We start from the raw sequence: 18,898 nt of genomic DNA, 5'->3' as shown, positions 1-18,898 counted from the left end.
CAAGGTCAGTCTGAACTGTGTAGTGAGACCCTATCTCAAAAAACAAAAAAAAATCCTTGCATTTAAAAGTTGAACCCAAAATGTGAGTCCAAAGCTGAAACTTTTAAACTTTACCTTAAACTTCCACAACAAAAAATCTTGTACCAATAGATTCATTGCTATCACACAGTGTTTCTCTCCCATATGGGCTGAGCACCAGGAAGCAGCACTGCGTCCCAGCATGGCTCAGGAATGCTGCCCTGTCCTTCCCGCAGCCCACAGCGGCACTCATTCTCCGCTAGTGTTAGGCAGGGCTTCGGCTTTGTTGGCCATGAAAGCTACATCTGTGCTGAAGAGGGAGGAGAGGTGGTTCTGGGGTCATTGTGACTCTCATAAATCACTACTGTGGCACTGGGTTGTGTGTATGTGTGTGTGTGGAGTGCATAGCCAGGTTGTCCTTGTACTGTATATGGACCAGCCCCTATAAAAGGGGTTCAAGCTCTGGCCTTATAGCTGCCAGACTGCTGAGATGGGGAGGCTGTTGTTATGGGTTGGTAAGTGTGGAAGTTTCTAGCAATGTGCCTCAGTCCAGGAGGTGCCAGGCTTTCTGAGTCTGTCATCTCTCTGATCTCCAGTAGAGCAGCCTGGAGCTCAGGAGTCTGGATTCGGTAGAGATGGGATGGGACAGAATGAACATCAGGACTCAGGGAGAAAAGATCATAGCAGTGGTTCTCCAACCTGACTGAACATTAGACATGTGGTCTAATGCTTGGGTTCCTCCTTGCACCAATTAAATGAGAATCTCTGAAAGAAGAGCTAGGATACCGGTAGTTTTAAATTTGCAGCCAGGGTTGAGAACCACTGGCCTAGAGCTCTTGCTAGAACTTCTAACCATCTGCGTTCCTGGGCAAAGCACAGCTAGCACTTACTAGAAAGAAAAAGAACTTAGATGCATTTAGCTTTATTGGTTCAACATTAGAGGAGAATAGACGAGTGAAGGGTGTGTCTCCATTTGTGTATCTGTGTCTGGATATAGTGCCAAGTTGGTGAGGACACTCGCTAATCAGAAGGTGTGTGGGGCATGCAACTCAAGGTGTGTAGATGAGTCTGTGTGACTCCTTCCTCTGTTTCTTGCAGGGCTGGCTCTTGTGCTGAAGCACCATGATGGTAAGAAAATTGTGCCAAGGAGATTCTCTGGCTAGGAAGTCCTCCACCCTGCTTGTGCCTGTGCCCTGCAGCCCTGCCTGCCTGGCTCCTCTGCCAGGGGTTACTGATCTAATGCAGTTTAGCAGAGCGTACTTGGTCACCTGCTTTTTGTGTTACTCCAGGATCCAGACTTAAGGATTCCTTTTTGACCAGGATTTCATAAGGCATTGTGACCTTTCTACCTGGGGATCTCAGCAAGGGGGAGGGACTGGACTTCACTGTGTGTTTGGCGTGTGTGTGGTGGCATAGTGGAATCCGCTACAGTCACCTGGCCTCTTGCGCCAGGTGTTCACACTTCTCTCTGGAAGCTGAACTCCCCATCTTCCTTTGATCCCTGTCCACTGATATGTTCTCTCCCTCACTAGGTGCTGCCTACAAACTGGTGTGTTATTTCTCAAACTGGGCACATAGTCGACCAGGACCTGCCTCTGTTTTGCCCCAAGATCTGGACCCCTTTCTCTGCACCCACCTGATATTTGCCTTTGCCTCAATGCGCAACAATCAGATTATTGCCAAGGATCTCCAGGATGAGGAAATTTTCTATCCAGAGTTCAACAAACTCAAGGAGAGGTGTGTTTGTATTGGATTTGTGGTTGAATTCTCAGATTTTACTGATATAAGAGAATGAAGCCTATTTCTCCTACTACCTTTAAACTTTCCTCTGATCCTTCCTGTCCTAGCCTTATCCCAAACGCAGTTCTGGAGCTTCCATAATGTAAGGACTCCCAGTTAACAAATTCTGTGAGCTCCTTGTTGCCTCCTGGCTTTCATAGTTACTGCTGCTGCTTCTGCATGTCATCTCTCTTCTCTCTGCCTGGCAATCCCCAGGTCCCCTTTTGAGGTCAGGTGTGAGGATTTAAGGTATTAATGCTATTAAAATACTTCAAAGAGATTCTGAACATCACAAGGGCTCAACAAATGCTGATGTCTTTATCATCTTTCGTCACCTGCAACCCCAACCCCAAGTGGTGAGCTGCTCAAGGCAATGTTTTCTATGCCTTTGAACACCTAGTGGCTAGGTCAGAATCTGCAAGGAAGTAGCACTCAATAACTGTTTGCTTAAGTATTCCCTCTCCAGAACGCCTTGATTCTTTCCTTGCCCAAGGGGAGGTCTGTTGCTGCATACGTGGGCAGGATGAAAATCCTCTACCAGATCACAGGTCCCTGGACAAGGGGAGTTTGTCCATTATTTAATATTGTATCTGTAGCACCTAAAGCAATCAAGACACATAGTCATTGCTCAACAAGTATTTGCTGGATAAGTGAATGAGGGAAGAGGAATATTTTAGGCTTTTTTATTTATGGAAACCTTATGGGATTGTAGGGGAGTCTGGTGGATTTTGTGCGGCCTTTGAGCTGTGGGGCTGTGATGAAGCTTGGGCTGATTGCTTTCTCCGCTTTTCCTTTCCTCCTCTTTCCTGTGTTCTTCTCTCTCCTCCTGTTCACTGTTGCCCCCATGTTCCATTCCCCCATTCCCCACTGTTCTTCCAATTAGCAAAACAAAAAGGTGTTTTGGTAATTCAGGTAAATTCAGCTGTGCCCTGGCATGAAGACCCAGCTTACTCACTCTCTGTCCCACGTCCTAGGAACAAGGAGCTGAAAACACTGCTGTCCATTGGAGGGTGGAACTTTGGCACAGTGAGGTGAGCTCTTGTCAACAACTTTTTTCTGAGAGAGTGGAGCAGGGAGGCTAGAAGTGAAGATGGTCGGGTGAAAGATCAGCTTAGCTGTGAGGACAGCAAAGCTGGGCGGATGCTTTCCCAGCCCTGATTTCACCCTGGATTCAAGCCCCACCATGGAGGGTCATAGAAGATAAGAAAGTTGTAGCAGGTGGCAAGAAAGCGGGTGAGGCAGAATAAGAGACAAAATGGGACAGCCTCAAGCAAACCTCAACCTTCCATAAAAGGTAGGGGTTTTGTTTCTGAAGAGAGGGGTCTTGTGTGGATAAGAAGAATGAACTCCAAACCTCACAGGGCCTGGTTTCCTCACTTCATAAGTGGAGCCAGTGATATCAGCCTCTGTCTTAGTTAATTTTCTCATTGCTAAGACAAAATACACAACATCTACAAGTTAAAGGGAGAAAGGTTTATTTATCTCAGTTTGTAGAGATTTCCAGTTTATAATCAGCTGGCTCCAAGGCGGGGTGGCTTGAGGGGCATCGCAGAGGAGAAAGCAGCTCATCGCAGGCAGAAGACAGCCAAAGCAGTTGTTCAGGGGACAAGAAAATCTTCTTTCCGGTCCTTATATTGATTGTATCCAGGCTATCAGGATTAGGGTGGTGCCACACCAATGATTAGACTGATTTAGTAATCACCCACCCTTACTCCTAGCACCCTTAGTCCTAGCATTGCACCATGAATCAGCCACACACTCTAGATTCAGTCACCTCTGAAGAAGTCCCACTTATGACTGCATGAGGCTTTCGGGGGGACATTAAACACAAGCCAAAACAGCCTCAAAGCTGTGCTGGAGAATAGGGGGCCACTAAGCTAGTCTTAGTGTGTGGAGACAACATATGCATTCAGTGCGTCATGGATGCTCTTGTCAGCACTGCACCTCCATGAGGCAATGTGGATTAGACAACCTGCCTACATATTCTCTGAAAAAATGCTTCCCCTTTATCATGGCCAAGGCCTAGGCCAGCGGCCCACCTGCCTTCTCCCCTTTGAGGAAGACTTGGTGGCTCGGAATAAGTGGGAATGCCCCTTGTAAGGGTCCTCCAGATACGGTGGAAGAAGGATTCCAGATTGATGTGAACCATTTCTGCCCAACCCTTGCCTTCATCTCTGCTACTCTGAACACTTGCCATTGCCAGACCTGAGGCTGGGGGCTGCACATGCATTATCTTGCAATTGCCACGGATATTTTAAAGTGGTTGTTTGTGTTCTTAATTGGTAGGAAAAGAATGCAAGAGCAACTGGTATTAATAAACTCGCCAGATTTCTCCCAGGCATCCCTCAGAGCTCACCCAGCTGGGAGATGGCAGACAAGACAGTGGAACCCAGGCCTGTGTGTCTCTGAGTCTGATTATTTTTGAAGTATTTTCCACAGGGCTTGGACAGAGTTGCTTAAAATTCAGCTCTAATAAGTTAGAATTTTCCCAAAGTATCTTTGCTTTGAAAGAGAAAACAAACAAAAATCAAACAAGAAAATCAGCAAACAATGACCTCTTCTCTAAATGTATTCAGCCCAGGCCCGGATTAGCTCACAGAGCCTACTGGAAGTGCTGGTCTTGGCTCACCCTAGTCAGGGAAAGAATGTGCTAGCACAGGTGGTGGGAGCTGACAGTTATTGGTGAGGAACCAGGAAGAGCGCCTTGCCCGCAAGTGAACCTGGCCAGGGATCCTGAAGGAGGTTTAGAGTCTGTGAACAGCATTCTTTGCCTCTCGCCCTGGTCTCTCTGCAGATTCACCACTATGTTGTCCACGTTTGCCAACCGGGAAAAGTTTATTGATTCAGTCATCTCTCTCCTGAGGACACACAACTTCGATGGGCTCGACCTTTTTTTCTTGTACCCTGGACTGAGAGGCAGCCCCACCCATGACCGGTGGACATTTCTTTTCTTAATTGAAGTAAGACCACTCTGGGAGCACCAGAATCTAGCAATGGCTGTGCTTCTTTGTTTGTTTGTTTTTTAAATCATGTCTTAGCTCAGGGCTAACAGGGAGCACAGGGCTGGGGGCAGGAGCAAGAGATAGGAAGCAGAATATCTTTTTCCTGCTATCATCCCAAGAGGGGTTAGGTATACTTACTGCTGAGCAGGTATCTTTGGTTGCTCTTTTTCTGTCTGCATCTGGGTCTTGCTCCAGCCCTCCAGCCTAAGTGCTGCATTCCCTAAGCAGCATCCTGAGCTCCCTTGGGCAGTGTCAGTCTGGATTTTGTGCTCCCAGTCTGCTCACCTCATCTCTGTTAAAAATGTACCTTGTTAGTCTGCGAATGTCTTTCTTGATGCCTGCGGGCAGGGCCTGTCTCTGTCTCAGCTTTGTGTCCCCAACTTGGCCCAAGGAGCTCAGTACTATAAATGTCTCCTGGATGAAGCCTCTCCCCAGCTATTTTCACTGGTTCTGTCTTTCTTCCTAGGAGCTCCTGTCTGCCTTCCAGAAGGAAGCACTGCTCACTAATCGCCCAAGGCTCCTTCTCTCTGCTGCAGTCTCTGGTGTCCCACACATCATCCAAATATCTTATGATGTACACCTTTTAGGAAGGTCAGTAGATCCTGGTGGGGCAGGATGTTGGAGGTAAGTGGGAATCTTGAACACAGAACCCCAGATCAGCTCCTACACTGTCTCTGCATTCGTCTTGTGCCTGCTCTGGTGTTAGCAGGGTTTAGGAGCAGGCTGAGGAGGGTAGATAGCGACAAGAGTCAGCTGTACTGTACATACCCCAGGCCTTTCTTTAGAAGGTTAGAGGGAGATACTGTAGCAGTGGCCAGAGTTATCATGCATAGTCTTCTGCATGGCCTATTGTGGGTCTCACAAGGACAGAATGCCATGAGCCTGGCCTCCTCCTCCTCAGAGAGCACGGGTTAACAACCTTTGCTATAAAACCAAAGAGGAATGCCCATTCACACCCAATTTTCAGAGCAGATCTCTACGGCAAAGTTTAAAAAGGTAGATAGGAGTTGCATGTAAATCTTTTCAGACATACTGGCTCTGGGCTAATTTTCTTGAATCCCAGCAATCAAGTATTTACAGATGAGGAAACTGGGGCAGATGCAAGAAAAGAGAGGATGGGGTGTTTCTGTGTGTGACTGCACAAGGGAGAGCCATTTCAGTGTGGAAGAAATATGAGAAACCTAGTAGAGGATGGAGTTTGTTAGTGTTAATCCAGGAGCCAAGCAGGATTGAGAGAGTCCTGCGTTCATTCAGCTGGATGACTTTGGCAAATTAGTTAACCTGTTTGAGTTTTAAATTTTTCTGCTTCAAAATGGAGAAAGTTACGGTACTTAAGGCATTGGCCAGATTAAAATTAAATGAGATAGTCCGCGTAAACACTTCCACCTCTGATCTGGCACATGCTCAATTATATCTGGTCATTATGAAAGCTCGCTGGAGGGGTGAGTTTCAGTGACCGTTTGAATGGTAGAAGGGTTGCAACTCTTTTATTGCTATGGGACAGTATTGCTTTGATTCATGACAGCTGATGCAGACTTCTCTGAGTCCTGCCTACTCCCACAGATACTCTCGGCATGCATATAGCCTGGTGCACAGTTGTCCCTAACCATCAGTTTGTTCCATCTCAAAGTGGCTAGTGTAGTCTGGGCAGGTTGCATAGGCAGAAAGAGGAGGGAATGTCAGGGGACCAACATATGACTGCTTAGCTAGTCAGTGCTGATGTTCTGATTTGAAAGCTTGGCTAGTCTGACCTTCATATCCCCACCTCTGTTCCTTACAGACTCTTGGATTTCATCAACATCTTGTCCTATGATTTACATGGAAGCTGGGAAAAGTTCACAGGACATAATAGCCCCCTTTTCTCTCTTCCAGAAGACCCCAAATCTTCGGTAAGAAAAGAGCTCAGGCACTCCAGACATTGGTTCTTGAGCCCAGGCCATTGTCCATTAGAAATAGGGAGGCCAGGCATGGTGACATGTACTGTTTTTTTTTTTTTTTTTTTTGTACCGGGAATCAAACTCACAACCTTGCGCTTGCCAGGCAGGCGCTGTGCCGCTGAGCTAAATCCCCAGCCCCGGTGACATTTACTTGTAATCCCAGTCCTCTGGGAGGCCAAAGCAAGAGGACCACAAATTCAAGTCCAGCCAGGGCAATTAAGTTACTTAATGAGAACTTGTCTCAAAATATAAGGGACTGGGGATGTAGCTCAGTGAGTTTAATCCCTAGTATGGTGTGGGTGAGATGAGAGAAAGCAAACAAACAAGCAAGCAAACAAGCCAGCCAGCCAGGCAGCTGGGGGTGGTGGCACATGCCTGGAATCCCAGCACTCAGGAGGCTGAGGCAGGAGGATCACTGTGAGTTTGAGGGCAGTCTGGGCTATATAATGAGTTCAAGGCCAGCCTAAACTACATGATAAGTCCCTGTATCAAAAAGAGAAAGGAAAAGGAAAGAGAGAGAGAGAGAGATTGTGTTTTTCCTCCCTGCAGGCATATGCTATGAATTACTGGCGAAGGCTTGGGGCACCCTCGGAGAAGCTCATCATGGGGCTCCCCACCTATGGACGTACCTTTCTCCTCCTCAAAGCCTCTAAGAATGGGTTGCAGGCAGCAGCGATGGGACCGGCATCTCCGGGGAAGTACACCAAACAAGCTGGCTTCTTGGCTTATTATGAGGTGATGGGATTAGGGACCTCTGTCTAGCAGCTACAGGCCCTCTACCTGAGCTGGGGCAAAGATCAGGAAGAGAGGCAATGGCAGGGTGAGAGCTATGGACAGGGGAAAGAGTTAATTTATTGAGACAAGAAAACTCACTGTCTGGGGGTTTTCTTTTTCTTTGGTGGCAGTTGAGTCCTTTGTGAGGGATGAGAGACTCGGGAGCCTCAGTAGAAGGGGACAGAGATTTCACTCCTTAAAAGGACTTTAAATGTAATATAGGTAAATCCTGTCTTGCCATTTGACCTAAATAAAAATCGTTTGCTCCTTTGCGATACATATAATTTTGAACATGTTCAAAAGTAAAAGAATAACACCCTCCCCATATCTTCTACTCAGCTTCAGTCATCAATCCACGGCCAGTCTTATTTCACTTCTATTCTCTCGCTTTCTACATCCCCGCTACTAGGTTATTTTGAAGAAATTCTAAGACACTCGCTACCGTAGGTTCTTTCATTTCTACTCCAATGCCAACCCTTAACAGCCATCTTAACGAAGGCTGCCAGGGGGTGGGGTGGAGGAAACAGACAGGGCCCCAAGTGAACGTAAGGCCTGAGAGGAGCGTGAGAGGCACACGAATGTACGCCATAGGAATCTGGAACAGTCTTACGGAGCAGGTGGACTCTGAGCAGACTTTGAAACACAGGAGAATCCTGATGGGCAGGTGAAGCACAGCAGGTACAAAAACACGGATGCTGGGGGGAGCCAGATGGAGAGCTACAACTTTACCTAGGCAGTAAAGGGGGTGCCAAGTGTCTCCCCAAACTCTGCTCTAGGCTGTGTGGATGTGGACGTTTTCCTGACAGTCCAGTGAAGCACAGCTATGAGTGCTGGCATAATGCTTTTGAAGAATACCGTGGGTCTAAAAGAGTTTAATAGAAACTGTGAAGACTCAAAGAAAACAGACGTGAAGTAGAGATGAGCTTCTATAGTGTAACTTGGATACATCTACTTTTTTGCAGCGTAGTTTCTAACACAATTCTGGGCACCAGTAGACACTGGGATGCTTGACAGATTGTAACAACCTAGTTTTCCCTGCCTTTAAGACCTGTAAATCTACTAGAAATTATAGCACTGGTTTGATAACTACCTATATATGAGGCAGTCTGTGTTGAGATCTAGTGACCGCAGGAGAGATTTGTTTATGAAAACACTTAAAAAATGCAGGTCTAGTCATGGGGCCTGTTAGTACTTTGAGTATAACTCCTATAGCTTTACCCAACTTAGTTTTTTAAGTATATCATGTATTCCCAAGTTCTCTTTTTTCTTACCATGGATGCTAAGGAAGGAAAATGCAACAGATAAATTTATTCAGGATAGGCGCTCTTTTGTGAGTGGGTTTCCTACTCTCTCTTTAGTCTGCCTTTTTTTCATTCCTGGTGAGGGCTTTTTGGAACCTTTCTCATGGATAGGGCGAGGAACAACCATGCCTCCTAGTGTCTCTCTCTGTGGCACTACATGAAACTCACCTGCGGTTCTCCTGACAGGTCTGCTCCTTTGTCCAAAGAGCAAAAAAGCACTGGATTGATTATCAATATGTCCCATACGCGTACAAGGGAAAGGAGTGGGTTGGCTATGATGATGCCATCAGCTTCAGTTACAAGGTGAGACCCTGGCTCTTCCCCCTGCTCCTCTCTGTTCTTTCTCCCTCCCCTTGCCTTCTACCCCTCCAGGCTCCCTCCCTCTTCTCCTTTTTCTTCTTTTTTGGACCAGATATTTTCTTCTTTTCTATTTAGAATGGACAATTTTATAACAGGCAAATACTAATACAAGGCAGCTTATCCTAAGTTCCCCAGGAAAATTACTGATATGTGGCAGAGGTGGGAAAATCAGAGAGAGCTTCTTGAGGGAGGTGAGTAGGAATAGAAGATAATGATGTGAAGATAGAAGATAATGATGAAAGGCTCAGTCAGGTAGAAGCCCTCTCACAAGTTCAAAGAAGAATTTTGGTGGGTCAGAGACTTTTAATGGAGAAGCATACATGCTAGTAAAGAACTTTAGTTTTCATTGTGCAGGGATTTTGAAGGAGGGTTCCTGACAGGTCTATGATTTGCAAGTTTGAAGCATAACTTTAGAGTGTAAGTGTTTCTTAATCTCACGTAAGTGGTGTTTTACAGAGTTGAATCTGGCAGACTTTTTGTGAATTAAAACAGATACTGCATATCCCAGTGGATCCTGAGCTTGTCTCTGTTTTGAAATCATCTGAGATACCTGATAAATACAGAAATGTTTGGTTCCACCCATGAACAGTAGGCCTTGGAGAAAGTTTGGAGACTGTTTTTAGTACTGTATTCACATGTGATCATGCTGTGATCCATTTGGCATTTTGGAAGCTCTACTGGACACGGAGGGTCTAAGCATGAGATAATGAGGGTCTGGACCAGGGTGGTTGGAAGAAGATTCAGTTTGTGAGTGAGAATTTCTCAATATTTGGCGACTGCCTGCATATCAGGGTTTGTAAGTGGAGAGAATTCACACTTGTAGGTGAATGTAGAACTGACAAGTTTGGTGTCCTGGAAAGGGAGAAATCTGAGGTGGAAAACACAAGAGTTAGGGAGGTGAAGTTTCCTTTGCAGTTATACATGTAGCTTCTTTCTGAATAGCTCCAGTGAGGCTTGCTGGGGAGAAGAGAGGTGGGAAGCATGACTTCCAGGCCCTAGGACCTTTCTCAGTGGTTTGGGAATGGAAATTGGACAGAAAAGATCAGTGATCCCCTGGAAAAAGTAAATTGGGTGGACTTAAATTTAAGATCCATAGGACATCAGAGAAGATTTACCCCATGTGTTGGGAGAAGGTCCTGGGACCAGCAGTAGAGGTAGACTCACTTGAAGATCATTACTGTGTCTTGCAGAACTAGAGGGGACATGAGCCTCATGTGGGGCTGATTAAGGGACTTCATCACAGAATATCAGAGGTAAAAGAAACCTTGGAGATTGTTGCTGGGAGATAATTGTCCATGGATGTTTCAGGGACCCTACAAAGTGTGGGCTCTCTGAGCAAAGGAAGCAGACAAACTATAGCAAAAATGGAGAGCTGTCCTTCCCCCTTCTCTCGGGACCGTTTGCTCACATTCAAGGATTGTCAAAAGGCCCCTTCAAAAAGTGTTCACATATGAACAGAGCAGAAGGCACATTCTAGTGAAGTCAGCCTCCTCCGCCAGATATTCTGCCAGACCATACGAGCTCTCAAGCTCACAAGTCTGAGGTTCATTGCTGCATATGCCGGTTAGTCCCTCATCACACCGCCCTTTGGGAAGCTGGGATGTAAGAACCAACTCAAGGTGCTCTTCTACTTGCTCTTTTTGCTACGAATAATTCATAATAATTTGTTCCCTGATCTGGGTCCTGTGTGTGTGTGTGTGTGTGTGTGTGTGTGTGTGTGTTTGCTGACAGGCCGACATATTAGCTTATAAGTAGGATAAACTCTCAAAACCTCCACAATTTTAGATATAATAATTGGAATTCTGCTTTTTCTTATTTTACATTTGGGTAAGGCAAACCCTTGGCTAAGTCACACATCTCTTTGAATATGATGGAGTCTGTGTTCTCTATCAACCTTGCAGAGAGCACTGGCAAAACAGTAGGACCTGGATGTGAGTGTAAACACTCTCTTTTAGTTGTATCCGAGAGTTAAAAATTATGGATAAAAGCGTTTATCTTCTCACCTGTATTATCTGCTTTATCTGCACTTTGTAGGATCACCGTGTTGAAGTGATTTTTTTCAATAATAATAAAGTGATATCTGTATAGTTTGGTGAGTGATAGTGGCAGTTTGCAGGCTGGGAACACAGAGGGATGGTAGTCAGCATCTACTGAGCATTAGCTCTGTGCCAGATATTGATCTAAGTATTTTTATGTAGAAACTCTTTAACTTGGGTATACTCCTGCATAACGTGAAACATTTTAACCATTTTGATTCTATAATTCAGTGAAATTAAATACATTTAATTACATTTTGTGTAACTATCATCACCCTTCATTTTCAGAATTTTTTCGTCTCCTAAAATGAAACTCTGTACCCATTCAATGCGAACTCCTCATTTTTCCTAGCCCTTGTCAGTCACCATTTTACTTCCTGCCTCTATTAATTTGACTCAGAATACCTCATATAGAGGGATGCTTACAGTATTTGTCATTTTTTTGGTTTGGCTTATTTCACTTAGCAGAATGTCCTTCAAATTCCATCCATGTTGTAATACATAGGAATACTTTTGATCCTAGAAGTGTTGGAAATGTTATTTTTATTTTTTCACAAACGAGAAAAATTTCAAGATCCACTGGTTAACAAGTGGCAGAGGCTAGATTGAAATACAGGCTATACATAGTACTTCTGCATTGCCTCTTGAAAGGTCAGCTTCTGGTATTTGATATTATAACCAGTCTGGAGTGCAGCCAGTATAGCATGTTGACGGACTGTTAATTTCACAGGCAATGTTTGTAAAGAGAGAACATTTTGGAGGTGCCATGGTGTGGACATTGGACATGGATGATGTCAGGGGCACTTTCTGTGGCACTGGCCCTTTCCCCCTGGTATACATTCTGAATGAGCTCTTGGTGCAGACTGGTAAGTAGCTGTGACTTGGAAGTTAGGATTGGAATTTGCAGAATAAGGCACTGGGTGGGTCTATTCTGCTAAGTAAATACTTTGATGAGGCAACATGATATTGAGGGAAGAGAATAAACTTTGATATTAGCCAATGTTTTTTAATCTTGGTTGGGATATTTGGACCTTACTAGATTTTGTTGGACCTTACTAGAGATACTAGATCTCTTTGAGTTTCCTTTGCCCTCTGTGTAAAATGAGGTTAATCTTTATACTCGTGACATCATTATTATAAGAAGTAAGAACGAGAACGGTGTGGGCTTATAGTTAGTACTCCTTATACGTTAGGTAATATTTCTCTGTTTCTTTCTTTTGCTTTTACAAGCAAGGATTAGGAAAGGAAATTTAATTTCTTTCAAGATCCTGTTGATAATAGAGGCTACCCAGGCAGTTAGGAGATGGAACTTGGAATGCAAGAGCAGAAACATCCTTAGAGATTTTTCATAATCCTCACTTTATAGATAGCAAGACTGGTGCTTAACCTTGGTAAGTGTTTAGGTGGGCTCCATCCCAGGCATTTAGATCCTACTGTCCAGAATCTCTTTTGCCAGCACCTTTGTTCCTGATGCCTTTCATTGTGGAGACAAAAGAGGTTTCTCTCTGAGGATTCAACGTCTGAGGAATTATGGTTGGGGGGAAAAATCTTGCTGTTAGTGCAGAGGGATCAAAGAGAGGGCCTACACACAGGACTTCATGGATTACTCCCTGGAGTCATTCACCAGAAATGTAGCACAAGTGCCCATGACTTGGGAGCATGTTACGTGATGGGGTCAGGGAGAAGGCCTCCTGTGTGATGAGATTTTATCTGTGCCCTCAAGCGGTAAATTGTTAAATCTCCAAATTCCGGATTTTTGGAGCAGGTACTTCAACCTTGGAGTGGTTCTAGTCCTGCCAAGACAGGAAGAAAGAGCTAGGGTTCTCATCCTTTTCTAATTATTTTTCTCTAGATGTCAGCTCAACTCCTTTACCACAATTTTGGCCTTCACCTGCTATGAATTCTTCAAGATCTGACTCTGAAAGACTGGCTGTGACAAAGGCAATGATCACTGATACTATTAAAATTTTTCCTCCAGGAGGAGAGGCTGTGGCCACTGAGGCCCATGAAAACATAACTACAATTCCTCTAAGTAGAATTGTGACCCCTGGAAGGGAAACAGTATCCCCTAGAAAGCACAGTGTAGCTCTAGGAGGAAGTACTGAGGCCCCTGTGACAAAGACTATGACCTCAGTGGACCACTGGTCTGTGGCCACTGCAGAGACAACTGTAGCCCTTGAGCATCTTCAGACAGAGATCCCTGGGGAGAAGACCATGACCACTGTGGGTCATCAGTCTGTGACCCCTGCAGGGATGATTAGGACCCCTGTGCATCTTCGGGCTAGGACCTTTGGGAAGAAAACAATGGCCCCTAGAAGGAATGCTGTATCCTTTGACAATGACACTGCCCCCAGAAAGATGTTAGTTACCTCTGCTGGGAAAGCTGTGGCTCTACAAGGGGAGAAGTTTACTTCTGAGGTAGAAACTGACCCCAGGATGGGGGAAAGTGGCCTTTAGGTGGAAGGTGAAAAGAGGATGCTGTCCTTGAGCCCTTTCATCCATCTCCTAGGATGCATTCTCCTTGCTTTTGACAACCCCTTCATTCCCACTGATAGAAATCATTCGTCTACTGACTCAGTGAGCCTTGCAGCAAGTCCTCTCTCTGAAAAAAGATAAGCCAGAAAATTCTGCTGTGGATAAAGAATACGAAGCTCTGTTGGTAGCAGAAACTGGGAAAAGCTCTTGTCTTTTATGTGATAACACAATCAACCTGATCCCACCCATTGACAAACCATTCATGGGGTAAAGCAGGCACCAAAGCCATAGGGGGTCATTCTCTTTTCTGCTGAATAAATTGGAAACATAAGAATCTACTTGCAGTCTTTGTATTCTTTTCTTAAAATGAATTGAGCAATTGAATCAGCTTTTTCCTTTCTGGGTCATTTTCCCTACTACTATTTTTGGAAGGGAGTTTGTGTCAAGTCTACCATAATGTTTCCCACTGGATGATGGGCTTCCTTTTCTGCCATTATCAACAGCTCACTTCACTGTTGGTAGGAACCAGTATCTCTTCTAGAGCACGTTTCCACAATCCTTAAGAAAAGTGGGAGAATGAGGGAGTTGAGTCTTCCCATTATGTTTTCTGCTTGGTGAAATTTTAGCTGTACCTGACAAAGCATAATATGCCTATTCTCTCCTGAAAAAGTGGCTGAAAAGGCAAAACAGTATTTGAAACCTTTTTTTTTTTTTAATATTACTGGCCACCTCCAGAAACACCAATTTCTACAGATTAAGCATTTCAGTTTGCCCAGGGGCATCTTCCTGAGTATGACTGCCTCTCAGAAATTACTGCAGGTATAGGCCTGGGTTTAGCTCTCTACTTCTAGTAGCTTACACTACAAAAAGTGGCTGTCACATTTGACACTAATATTATGTATTAGTTGATTGTCTGTTGCTAATAATATAATGCCACAGAATGGGCAAGATATCAAGGAAGACATTTATTAGGGTTCTTATTTCCTGAAGTGGCTCAGGTCATCACATAGTGAAATGCCTGGTGTGTGTCTAAGGAAAAAAATATTGTCAAGAAAAAGAAATTTGCAGAATGTTTCAAGATCATATGGAACTGGAATGAAATGTGGAAAACTTAGACTCCAAATACGTGGCCAATTTTCAAAAGTTCATTCGTAGGCTCAAATTATGCAGGAGTCTAGCAAATATCACTAAGAACTTCTAAAAGGCAGAGTAAACTCTACAGTCTATGGTGGTAAGAAAACAAAGACATATTATGGGAACAAGTCTCCCTCAAATATGTGTCTTCCTTTCAGTGTATTTACCAGATTTGACTTGCACAAGCAGGAAGAGGGACAGCTGGGTTGGGAACTTCTGATGAGAGATAAATTCTTTCCACCTTTCAGGACTGAAGAGGTAGATATCCACCAGTTCTCAAACAAAAGCCAAGGAACCCTTTACCTGAGGAGCATGGGAAAATCTGAAGTAGATGAATATTCCAAAAGCTGCAACTGAACTCTGACTAACTCAATCTCTAAATAGATTGGGACTAGTTGGCTCTTACCCTTGTGCAAAATCAGGGATGAGAACCCTTTTCAGTGTAACAGATCAGATAATCTCAAACATGTATTTCACTTACTCGTACTCAAAAACAATGAGAAATGCAAAGAAATAACAAATTATTACTAATAATCAAGAGAACAAGCATACAGTAGAAACAGACTACAGGTGACTGAAATCAGTACTATATACAAAAACCTAATTCTTAGGCTAAGAAAATAATAGCAAAATAGATGAGAGAATGAAGTTCACTAGAGAATTAAAATCTGTAAAAAACTGAAGTATACACACATATCTATCTATCTATCTATCTATCTATCTATCTATCTATCTATATCCAACAGAAGACATATGAAAATGGTGCTATTCAATAGAATTTAATGCAGTCATCAAAGTGTTTTACAAACTACATTGTCCAGTAATACACAGTAGTCATACATGGCTATTCAGTGCTGGAAGTGTGGCTAGTACAACTCCAAGGAAGAGAATTTTAAGTTTTAAGTAATTAAATTTAGATTTAAATAGCTACATGATTTAGAGGCTACAGCACAACCCTACAGAGTTCATAGCAACACTATCCTTAATACTTAAAGATCTGAAACTTTCCAAGTGACAATATACAGTAGAATAAATAAATTGTAATATATTTAGTAGTGAAATAAGCTACATTGTAGGCTACATTATACCTTGTAGTGTATTATAGTAGTCTCCATTGTGAAATATCGTATAGCAGAGGATAGATCATTGACAGCTACAATTTGAATGAATTTTTTTTTGTTTTGTTTTGTTTTGTTTTTGTTTTTTTCTCCAGTACCGGGAACCGAACTCACGACCTTGTGCTTGCCAGGCAGGCGCTTTTGCCGCTGAGCTAAATCCCCAGCCCCTGAATTTTATAAACATAACATTGGTTGAAATGAGCTTAATGTAAAAGACTTATAGGGATGATGCCTTTTAAAAATAAAATACAATCAAGCAAAAGTAGGAAGTCATTGGGGTATGTGTCTAGAAGGGAGCACAAAGAAGCTTCTAGAGCGCTATATATGTGGCCACTTATTCTCCCTAAAAACGTATAGGAGTACTTGCCTCTGAGGAACACTGGCTGAGCATGTGGGTCTGAGTCCTCGAAGGCATCGCTGCTCTCTTCATAGCTGTCAGCTGCCTTCCTCCCTCTCTGTGACATTTAGGAAGAGAGAAAAAGAAGGCAAGGGGGCTGATTCCAAGATGAGGGGAATGATAAAGTGGAAGACTTATGAGAGGGAAGGCTGTTGTGGATAAGGGTGTGTGTGTGTGTGTGTGTAGTAAAAGTTGTATCTTGGGATGTCCGGGATCTGAAATAAGAGTTTGGAAAGGAACTTAATAAGTGTTACCTTTTCCTTTTCTCACATTTCCATATCCCTGCTTCATTGTCACCATCGTACATCAATGCCAGGAAGCTACACAGGAGCCTCATAAACCCTTTTGGAGTTCCTCTCTTCATGAATGCTACATTTATTGCTAGAGTGGAGAAACTACACCGGTTATATTAGAATCACATATCAACAGTAGATAGTATGTTGCCCATTGATCTTAAATAAGAATGATTCTCATTTGAGCCCCAGCATTTGGTTCAGTTCTTGTCCACCTTTTCTCATATGGTCAACACACTTTTCAATATTTCAAGGTACTCACCCCAAGGAACAATGCTGAAGTAAAATGGAAAGACTCCTGTGTCTGAACGTAGGTGGGACTAAACAGATGTCTTTTCCTCCTTGCCCCTCATCTTCCGCTCTGTGCCAGGACCCTGATGCCATAGACTAATATGTCTCACTAGCATTTTATGGGTCCCACAGAAGGGCTTTTAAAGAGTTTGTTAAAAGAAAAAGGAAATAATTGACCCTTGGGACCATTTACAATAGAAATGCGAGGACAACATTCAAAGCAATGTTTGGAGAGGGTCTCTCTTCTATTTATGCACATACACATGCAAATGTGTACATAATATAGGAGTGCTGTTATTTTCCCTTCCTCTCAAAAAACTTTTTGTACTCGGGAATTTGCAAGGTTCAAAGTTAACATGAGGAATGACAGTAAAAACCCACGACTACTCATCACCTGCACATTCCTCAGGATGAAAACGCAACCTAGCTCTGTGCAGGTGTGGTTGTGTTACAGAATGAGACAGGAGTGTAGAAGTTTAGGTTTGTAGAGGGTGGAAGAATATATATGAGGAACTATATGTCCCTCATTTGCCTTGAAAAGATATTTTCTGGTAAAATTGATCATTGCTTGCCAAGACTTCTCCAAGGCTGTGGTTTAAGGTGGGTCAGTAAAAAGTTTTAAGAAGAAACATAACAGATTACTAATGTAGAGATGGAGAGGAGACAACGTGACTGATCCTAAGGATCTCATTTAAAAAACTAGAGCTCAAGACATCCAATGTGCCCCCTCCTAGTCACTAATATGTTGATCTGTTCTGCAAGATGGCTGGAATTTCCCTGAGTAACTTCTGACAGTTCTCCAATCTGTACAGGAACACAATGTTGATTGTATAGTGTTCATGGAGGACTGTGGGGCTTCCTCTGTGATAAAAGTGTTGATAGGAGGCTCATAGAAACATACTTTGTGGTGTAGGATGTTGCATTCTCTCAGTCTCCCACATAGCAATGCCGAACAATCCTGAAGCTGAGGTGAGAATACTCTGGCACATCTTATTTGTACAATACAGCGAGGATTGGTCACAGGACTGGTGACAGTCAGGACCCGGGGAAGGCCAAGGGCAGGGAAGAGCAGGAAAAACTAGATAATTCAAGAAGGAGATAAGGAAGGCTGTCAGTTGACATGTGGAAACCCTGGAATCAACATAGTCTAATACTGAATGCATAGAGAGGCTTAATTAACCTTCTCTTTATTTCAAGAAAGACATTATTTACATTCTTCCCCTGTCTTTCCTCATGCAAGTTTCCATGCTGATCTTCCCAATATCATCAAGTAAAGACTTTGTTCCTTCCTCATTTCATTCTCACTGAAAATGTGTCTGTGTTCCAGTCTTAGTAATAGGAAACACCAAACTGTAGGAAAGATAATGGGAGCTCCTTCGTACACCAAAATAGGCAAAATATGTGCATTACAACACAAGACTTTAACCTCTTACTGCTGTCCTCATCTATTTAGTTGGCCCTGTCCCTTGTAGTCTATTGATGAAAAGTTGTCAAGTGCAAAAGATGGAAGTAGAAATGTGAATATCATGACCCTTTCCATACATTTATATATATTTTTTGTGTACCTACTACATGGAAACTACTGCTAAGTACAGTGGGTGATGTTTCAGGAATTAGCCTCCTTGAAGACCTCAAAAAGTAGTGAGTGATAAGAGAACTACTCACATTATGTATCTAACAGAGCTGACGTTGCTCTGTACTTCGTAATGCATTATCTTATATTATACCAAGGAAAAAGACTCAGGGAACTTACGTATTAATATGATGCTGAAAAGAACATTTTCTTTTTGGGCATGGTGGCACATGCCTGTAATCCCAGCACTTGAAAGGCTGAGGCAAAAAGATCAATTTGAGTTTGAGGCCAGTGTGAACTACATAGTGAGACCCTGTCTCAATCACCACCACCCCAAACTTTCTAAATATGGTAGAAGGTCCTGGAGTGTTAAAATTGAGAGATGCCAGAGATACAGATATCAGATTAAA

General features: G+C 43.4%; 1 protein-coding gene across 1 annotated transcript; it reads left to right on the top strand.

Annotated features, from left to right (window-relative positions):
• The first annotated feature begins 16 nt into the window (after positions 1–16).
• Positions 17–14,020, top strand: Ovgp1 (oviductal glycoprotein 1, 120kDa). Its single transcript, XM_005388948.2, has 11 exons — positions 17–533; positions 1,117–1,146; positions 1,551–1,755; positions 2,772–2,828; positions 4,592–4,757; positions 5,266–5,390; positions 6,580–6,688; positions 7,286–7,471; positions 8,998–9,114; positions 11,938–12,073; positions 13,060–14,020. The coding sequence occupies exons 1-11, from the start codon at positions 509–511 to the stop codon at positions 13,662–13,664; spliced, it is 1,761 nt and encodes a 586-aa protein (XP_005389005.2). The 5' UTR covers positions 17–508; the 3' UTR covers positions 13,665–14,020.
• Positions 14,021–18,898: the final 4,878 nt, after the last annotated feature.

The sequence above is a fragment of the Chinchilla lanigera genome, unplaced genomic scaffold, assembly GCF_000276665.1.
Source record: "Chinchilla lanigera isolate Chin_1 unplaced genomic scaffold, ChiLan1.0 scaffold00034, whole genome shotgun sequence".
NCBI lineage: Eukaryota > Metazoa > Chordata > Mammalia > Rodentia > Chinchillidae > Chinchilla > Chinchilla lanigera.
Note: the sequence above shows the minus strand (reverse complement) of the source record. Positions and strands in the feature narration are given on the sequence as shown.